The 8,997-nt window shown below is 41.8% G+C and overlaps 1 protein-coding gene across 1 annotated transcript in view; it reads right to left on the bottom strand.

The window, feature by feature from the left end:
* abcb7 (ATP-binding cassette, sub-family B (MDR/TAP), member 7) overlaps positions 1 to 8,997 on the bottom strand; it is a 33,131-nt gene that overhangs the window by 11,661 nt on the left and 12,473 nt on the right. Inside the window, exons 8-15 of the mRNA XM_057349650.1 lie at positions 8,822 to 8,909; positions 6,966 to 7,140; positions 6,179 to 6,336; positions 5,569 to 5,732; positions 5,354 to 5,483; positions 2,531 to 2,702; positions 2,344 to 2,447; positions 1,865 to 1,972 (exon numbers count right to left, since the gene is read on the bottom strand). Of these exons, the coding sequence (XP_057205633.1) occupies positions 1,865 to 1,972; positions 2,344 to 2,447; positions 2,531 to 2,702; positions 5,354 to 5,483; positions 5,569 to 5,732; positions 6,179 to 6,336; positions 6,966 to 7,140; positions 8,822 to 8,909 (1,099 nt within the window). The remainder of the gene's footprint in view (positions 1 to 1,864; positions 1,973 to 2,343; positions 2,448 to 2,530; positions 2,703 to 5,353; positions 5,484 to 5,568; positions 5,733 to 6,178; positions 6,337 to 6,965; positions 7,141 to 8,821; positions 8,910 to 8,997) is intronic.

Raw genomic sequence — 8,997 nt, 5'->3', positions numbered from 1 at the left:
GAGAGAGAGAGAGAGAGAGAGAGAGAGAGAGAGAGAGAGAGAGAGAGAGAGTTGGGTGTACTCACACAGTCTCTTAAAAGACTGCCAACAACAAAGCAAAGTATGAAATGAGCTGCACAATGACAAGTGAATGTGTCTCCCGGCGGTTTTCTACTTACTTGCATCAATTACAAGCCTGTTTTGCCAAGTACGACTCAAAGACCGCAGTATTTTTAGCAGCTGTGCCGTTTACGCCGTATGCTGCAATTATAAGCCGTGTTTTTATACTGGCGGCCAAACGCTTCATTTCACTTGAATTTGTATTATTTCTCCTGACCTTCTGTATCATGATGCTGTAAGTCCCATGCTTCACTGTTAATGAGCTGAAACCTCAGCACACGTGAGATCAAGTTCATACACATCTGAAACTTCACTGACGGCACCAGCTGTACTAAAACCTCTCATGTCAGGACCTCCACATGGAGTGTCGACGTCATGACAGACAGCAAGGTCATTTTATGAGGCTGCTAGACAGCGCACATACATGAGAAGTGTGCGACACACTCTCAATCATCAACTCTCTTCAGAGAAGGGATAAACTATTCATTAATCCATCCTTGAAATGCTATTTAGCAGCATCTAGTGGTGAGGTTGTGAATTGCAACCAACGGCTCACTCCTCCGCTCTCTCCTCCCTTTCGAAGCACTACGGTGGCTGACACAGGACAAAGATGTCGTCACGTTTCTTTGCCGAAGGAAATAACGTATTTATGAAACACGTTCTGTAGAGCAGTTTGTCCGTTTAGGGCTACTGTAGAAACAACATGATGAATTCCATGTAAGGTGTATGCAGATAGAAACAGCTCATTCTAAGGTAATAAAAACATAACGCTTCATTCTGTAAGGTCTTTATTTTATACACCTCTGAACATACTGTATAGTATATTACATATACATATGTATATTATATTGCATTTCTGTCAACAGATCCTCCAAAAAACTACACACTGGACCTTTAAATGACACAAATGCACACAAATGCATTCAGTAATCATGCAAGCCATTCATGACGCTGAAGTGCACACTAGATCTGTGTGTGTTTCTTATATCAAACCCTGAGCATTTTCTTTGAGAAATACAGACTTCACTTCACCACAAGCCATCAAAATAAAACTTCATCCTAATTCTGATACATCACACTCACGCAAACTGTCCAGAAGTCAATGCAGACTTTAATTTGCAGAGTCGACTAAAAATGGGTGATTTTTCCCTCTATTGTTCAACTAAGGAGCTGGACAGAGAGAAGACAAACTCCCTTGAGCTAGGTACGTACAGACCGGGACGTTAATGGCATGCGCTTATCGCCAGCGTTTTCACTGCAAATTCACTCCCTGACACAGATGTCGCTTAATGAAAAACAGACACACCCCGGTACACAAGGTGGCGCTGCGCAACTTTCTGCGTTCTGACACTCGCTTGTCACACAGAAGAAGAATTCATCTTGTTTCCTCTTCGTCAATGTGTGCTCGGCAAGACCGTTTTGTGCATGAGCGCCACCAAGTGGTGTTTTACTGTAACTTCAGCAGCTCCAGGCACCTGAACAAAAGCGCCAATCTCATTGGAAGGCCAGTTTTTAACGCGGAGTGTCAAACCAAAAAACGAGCTCGAGGCGTTTAAAAAAAAAAGACACTTTTACGCCTGCCGTTTTTCCACGTCGGTGTACGCTCACATTGGCGCCCTTTGTTAACGTCGAGGATAAACGCGCGCGATAAGCGTCCCGGTGTGGACGGCCCTTAAGAGAAGATGTGCGTGCGAGTTGTCCTAAATGAGATTAGTGAATGTTTCAGCAGCTGTCACACACGTCTGGAGATCGCAGACAGGCTTACCTGATTTAATACAATAATCTCATCCGCATCTACGATGGTGGACAGCCGGTGAGCAATAAACACAGATGTTCTGTCCTTCACCATTTCCTTCATAGAGCTGAGAATAGTCTGGAAAGAAAAGGATGATAAAATCACACGTGTCTCTGTCTTCCCTTTATTCTGTGGCATGTTTCATTAAGAATCCGTCCGTCTCGTGTGACGGTGAGCTCTTGATGCCATTGAGAGGATTTATATGAAGACTCTTCTGACACATTAAAACAAACACTGGCTTCTCTCTATGATAAAACTCTTCTCATGATAATGAAAAAGAAAGCTTACAGTGTAAATATCATAAGAGAAATGTTCTCAGAGGAGAAATCATCTCTTAGTGATGACGCTGACTTCTCCAATGCCAAAATCTTCAAAGATCAAGCCGACAGAAATGACCGGAGCATTCTCCAGCTCTGATTGGCTGTGAAGCAGATGTCACCGTGTCTCACCTCTTCAGTGATGGAGTCTAGTGAAGACGTGGCTTCATCATACAGCAGAATGGGAGGATTCTTCAGGACGGCTCGAGCAATGGCCACACGCTGCTTCTCTCCACCTGTCCGTCACAACATCACATGATCATTAGCCATTCAACAGCGTTCCTCCTCTGATGACGCTTCTGAACCGTGACGTATGTACCTGACAGCTTCAGGCCTCGCTCTCCCACCTGCGTGCCGTACCCATGAGGCATTCTGAGAATGGCGTCGTGGATTCCGGCCAGTTTGGCCACGCTGTACACCTCCTCTGCCGTGGCACTGATGTTACCATACTGGAGATTGTAAAATATGGTATTGTGGAAAAGCACGGCATCCTGAAATGACAAGAACTGAAATGTCATCTCTTGCAGCCAGCTTGTTATGTGGAGAGATCATCATGAAGTTTATTTTTGCATGGTCTTAAATGAAGTGTGATCACTGTTCCCATGGTAGCTTACTGCTGAGATCCTCTCAAACAAACAAAACAAAAGTGCTTGACTCTACAAAACACACCAGCACAATGCTAGAGCGTCAGTGTGCAGGGCTGTACAGTGCGACATGCTACGACAAAAATCGGTCTGTGCAAAGTATACGTTTCCCAGTGTAGCACGCATGCGACACAGCTTTGCACGTGCATTAGGTGGAGCTGCGTGTAATGTGAAGTGTGTTTGTCGTATGTGAGGTTAAAGGGAGACTTCACCCAAAAATGAAAATTCTGTCATCATTTACTCGCCTTCGAGTTGTTCCAAATCTGTATAAATGTCTTTGTTGTGAGGAACACACAGAAAGATATTTGGAAGAATGCTTATAACCAGACATATCTCAACACCCATTGACTCCCATAGTAGGAAAAAATACTTTAATAAAGAAGACATTTTGAAGAATGTAGGACAGCAAACAGTTCTGGGGCACTTTTGACTACCATTGTATTTTTACTACTATGGGAGTCAATGGGGGGAAAAATCTGTCTGGTTATAAGCATTCTTCCAAATATCTTTCTGTGTTCATCAGAACAAAGACATTATACAGATTTGGAACAACTAGAGAGTGAGTGATTCATGATAGGTTTTCATTTTTGGGTGAACTGTACAGTGCATCCGGAAAGTATTCACAGCGCTTCACTTTTTCCACATTTTGTTATGTTACAGCCTTATTCCAAAATGGTTTAAATTCATTATTTTCCTCAAAATTCTAAAAATTCTAAATACCCCATAATGACAACGTGAAAGAAGTTTGTTTTAAATCTTTGCAATTTATTAAAAATAAAAAACGAAAAAAGCACATGCACATACGTAAGTGTTCACAGCCTTTGCCATGACACTCATAATTGAGCTCAGGTGCGTCCTGTTTCCACTGATCTTCCTTGAGATGTTTCTACAACTTGATCGGAGTCCACCTGTGGTAAATTCAGTTGATTGGACATGATTTGGAAAGGCACACACCTGTCTATATAAGGTCCCACAGTTAACAGTGCATGTCAGAGCACAAACCAAGCCATGAAGTCCAAGGAATTGTCTGTAGACCTCCGAGACAGGATTGTATCGGGTCACAGATCTGGGGAAGGGTACAGAAACATTTCTGCAGCATTGAAGGTCCCAATGAGCACAGTGGCCCCATCATCCGTAAATGGAAGAAGTTTGGAACCACCAGAACTCTTCCTAGAGCTGGCCAAACTGAGCGATCGGGGGAGAAGGGCCTTAGTCAGGGAGATGACCAAGAACCCGATGGTCACTCTGACAGAGCTCCTGCATGTCTCTGTGGAGAGAGGAGAACCTTCCAGAAGAACAGCCATCTCTGCAGCACTCCACCAATCAGGCCTGTATGGCAGAGTGGCCAGACAGAAGCCACTCCTCAGTAAAAGGCACATGACAGCCCGCCTGGAGTTTGCCAAAAGGCACCTGAAGGACTCTCAGACCATGAGAAACAAGATTCTCTGGTCTGATGAAACAAAGATTGAACTCATGTCCGGAGGAAACCAGGCACCGCTCATCACCTGGCCAATACCATCCCTACAGTGAAGCGTGGTGGTGGCAGCGTCATGCTGTGGGGATGTTTTTCAGCGGCAGGAACTGGGAGACTAGTCAGGATCGAGGGAAAGATGAATGCAGCAATGTACAGAGACATCCTCGATGAAAACCTGCTACAGAGCGCTCTGGACCTCAGACTGGAGCGAGGGTTCATCTTCCAACAGGAAAATGACCCTAAGCACACAGCCAAGATAACAAAGGAGTGGCTACAGGACAACTCTGTGAATGTCTTTGAGTGGCCCAGACTTGAACCCGATTGAACATCTCTGGAGAGATCTGAAAATGGCTGTGCACCGACGCTCCCCATCCAACCTGATGGAGCTTGAGAGGTCCTGCAAAGAAGAATGGGAGAAACTGCCCCAAAATAGGTGTGACAAGCTTGTAGCATCATACTCAAAAAGACTTGAGGCTGTAATTGGTGCCAAAGGTGCTTCAACAAAGTATTGCTCAAAGGCTGTGAATACTTATGTACATTTGCTTTTTTTCGTTTTTATTTTTAATAAATTTGCAAAGATTTCAAACAAACTTCTTTCACGTTGTCATAATGGGGTATTGTTTGTAGAATTTTGAGGAAAAAAATGAATTTAATCCATTTTGAATAAGGCTGTAACATAACAAAATGTGGAAAAAGTGAAGCGCTGTGAATACTTTCCGGATGCACTGCACCTTTAAGGTGTGTTTGTGTAGGCGTTGTTTGGTGATTTCTGGGGTGGCTGTTTTAAAGATCAAGTTAGAAGAGCACAAAAGTATGTGATATTAATGTAAGTACACATGTCAAAGGAGTAGTTCACTTCAAAATAAGCCCCCATTGACTTTCCATTGTAATTTCTATTCCTACTATGGAAAGTCAATGGGGGCTTCTTTTAAAGTGAACTACTCCTTCAAACAAATGTTTAGGTTACTTAAAGAAATACGATATTTTTTCACGTTTAGATCTAGACATGTGATCAAAGTCTCACCTGCGGTACGACACCCACAGCTTTCCTCAAGCTTTCCAAACTAACATCACGAATGTTCTGGCCTGCGATGTAGATGTTTCCTTGCTGTGGCTCGTAAAATCGAAACAGCAATCGAACGATGGTGCTCTTCCTACAGAAACATAATATTTCAGCGTGAGGCTTGTGATGTTAAACGCATTCAGGTTTATAACAGTGTAATCTTTCCTTGAACTTACCCAGATCCACTCCCGCCAACGATGGCCACCTTTTTCCCCGCGGGAACCTCAAATGAAACGCCGTTGAGCACTTTCTGTCCTTCCAAATACTGAAAACACACATCCTCAAACCTGATGGTGGCTTCCTGAGAAGTTACGAGCAGAGGTGGAGCCATTTCCTTCTCCTACAGAAGATACAAAAATATGATATTGTGGCGTGAAACATGTTTCTGCTCTGAAACGCTTCATCAGTCTGACTTTGTAGAATTCACAAAGCTGTAAAGCAGAACAAAGCCACATTTATCAACAATAACTACTGCGATGGTGGTAACAGCACTGTGAAGTGATTCTACACACAGACGTGTGGTGTCAGAGACATCAAATGATGGTCTGGCAGTAATGAAAAGCATTACTGATGCCCGTGAACACTCAGACAGACTTTATTCACAGTGATTGTTACAGACCGCACACGAGACAAAAACCCTCCACACTGAGGCTGTGAAAGACAGGAATACTCAAATACTACCACACGCTTCCACCGCTCACGTTCAAATCTGAAAGCTCTATTATCAAATGTTTGTGTCATTACAGCACTGCTACAGCAAATAAAAGAACGGCTTTCTCAACAGACCTTTATGTTAGTGTCCACGCTGAGCAGTGTGAAGAGTGTGTTCATGTCTATGAGAGCTTGTCTGGTCTCTCTGTACACCGTGCCCAGAAAGTTGAGCGGCAGAGAGATCTGAAAGAGAAGGCCGTTCACCATCACCAGGTCTCCAACTGTCATCGTCCCTACAGGAGAAACAAACACAACAAAGTTAACTCCTGCCATAAAACAACCGGCTAAACAATAACATGCAGCATATTTCAGTCTCTCTGTGTTGTATTTCTAAAGGATAATCCACGGCTAGCTGTGCATGAAGGATTTTAATGGCCATTCAAATCTGGTTCATTTCAAACGTTGATTAAACTGACTGGAACTAGCCGTGCATTAAAGGGTTTTAATGCACACCTTCCAGCCAACCAGAATCAAGTATTCAAACAGACCACGGTATAAGACTGTCTTAATCAGTTTGCAATAAGTGAATGTTTTGGGGGGGCTTTAAAAAGTTCTGTATCATTTTAGGACATCACTCCGCGAGTGATGTTTTCGTTTTCCTTTCAGTGTGTGAAACGTGTGAGTTGATCGTTTCAGTTAGCCAATCACAACAGAGATTACGGACACAACTCAAGATCAGGTGCAAAGCGGTTGTGAAGATCTACAAATTTGAAATTCGAAAAGAATTCATGTAATACCATGACATATGAATAAAATGTTTGGAAATGCACACATAACAATAACGGTGAATAAGGGGCAATACACAAAAAAGGCAAGAGCAGAAGAAATATATTTGAAGACGTGACGCGTGAGCCATGTTCACCTGCCATTATGCCTTTACTGGCGAGCACCATGATAGCGGTGAGACCGACGCTGAAGATAGCACTCTGACCGAAGTTCAGTACGGCCAGAGTCGAGGTGGTCTTCAGAGAAGAGGACTCATACACCTTCAGAAAACCATCATACCGCTCCGCCTCGTACCTCTCATTGTTGAAATACTGACACAAAAAGAGAAACAGAAGAACAACACAATGTTTCATTAAGGAATATTCCACATCATTTTATACCTGAACTCCTGCCTGGATACCTTAGTGATGGTTCTCTGATACTCATGTTCAAATATCAACCTGTTTCACACGCTACTTCACGTCATGACAGATGATGAGGGTTGTTTCACTACAGTACTTGTGTTAAAGCAGTGAAAGAACTCGAGGATGTGTAACATGTCAATCATGTCTCCTGATGACTATACACCAGCTGAATGAAGCAAAGGATGAAGCTTTCCCAAGATGATGAGGTAATGATGTCATGTCTACAAACATAATTACAGCTCCACTAACTCAAAATATGGTTTTTAGATTTATGTTTTGGTCTGTGTGAACTGAAGTGACCTGAAACTCATGAAATGTGACTCAACATGTGGATTTACCCGAGCGGATGAAGTGTATGGAGGATTGTTTCATGAGTGCAAGTGTGAGATGAAAAACAACTACAGACCATCCTTTCAATATCATTCTGAAGAACTCATGTTCATGATTAGGGCTGTCACGATTATTAAATAATCGTCTCATCGCAATTATTGCACATCTCTATAGAAGACACTAGGGGGAGCTTTAGTGCATCTGCATATTGCATATTTTAGTGTATATATTGTAACTAAAGCATGGTAATACTGGTCAAATGTACCACCATAACACAATCACTTAAAAAAAACTAAAGCATATACCATAAAAATAACCTGCAGTACAATTTAATATTATTTCAGTGTGAAAACCAGTCTAGCAAAATCTCATTAACACACAAGTAAACTTTTATTGTAGTCTTGCAAGTGAGAAAAAACAGACTAGAAGCTTTTCTATGACTGATAGTATTTTAATGGAGGCTTCAATTCACCCCTGATCAATTTACTTCATTTACAAGTATTTGGCGGTTGTATTATTGACAGGTAAAAGCCTCAACCTCAAGTATGATGACCCAATCTTTTGACCAAAAAAATGACCAAATCGTGACAGCCCTATTCATGATGCTTTAATGTCATTCAGGTTATATACACTAGCGGTCAATCGTTTAGGATCACTCTTTATTCATGTTTTTCCACAGTTTAGAATCATATTAAACCCATCAAAACCATGAAATAACACAAATGTAGCTGTGTGAATTATGTTGTGACACAAAGCATCCAATGAACTCTATGTGATATTTGAGCATCTTTAAAGTAGCCACCCTTTGACTAGAATCGTACACTTGAGGTCTCGACCCGAGAAGCTTTATATACACTACTGAAGGAATTTCCATCTTTGCTGGACTCTTATTGACTGCCTTTTATTTATTATTTGGTCCAAATCATCCATTCGAATGTATACAAAACGATTAAAATGGTGGATATAGGGATCTAAACTCATAAATCAGCTATACCAGTATACTTATATATGTGTAGATAGATGATTTTAAACGTAATATATAGATAAAGAGCTATCACCATTACTTTTATATATATATATATCAATAAAAATGAGGTTTTCTAATAAAATAAAAGAATTTTTGTCTGCAAAAGTGACTTCCGACATTGAAACACACAACTTCAGATGAAGGTCATGAGAAACATTTGGTGTGCACACATCAGCACATTGAGGGCAAAACAAAAGAAAAACCCTGACAGTATTAGACAGCGGGACTCACCTTAACAGTTTCATAATTGAGAAGAGAGTCGATGGCAGCGTTTCCAGCTTCATTATCGGCTTTATTCATCTCGATCCTGAACCGTGTCCTGATCACACACACAAATGGATGTGTTAGGAACGACACGCAATGCTGTGAGAAGACAACACGTACTGTACTGTAGATCAACAGCGTAC

The sequence above is a fragment of the Triplophysa rosa genome, linkage group LG13, assembly GCF_024868665.1.
Source record: "Triplophysa rosa linkage group LG13, Trosa_1v2, whole genome shotgun sequence".
In the NCBI taxonomy this organism is placed as follows: domain Eukaryota; kingdom Metazoa; phylum Chordata; class Actinopteri; order Cypriniformes; family Nemacheilidae; genus Triplophysa; species Triplophysa rosa.
The sequence above is the reverse complement of the archived record's forward strand: the minus strand, read 5'-3'. Positions and strand labels throughout refer to the sequence as shown.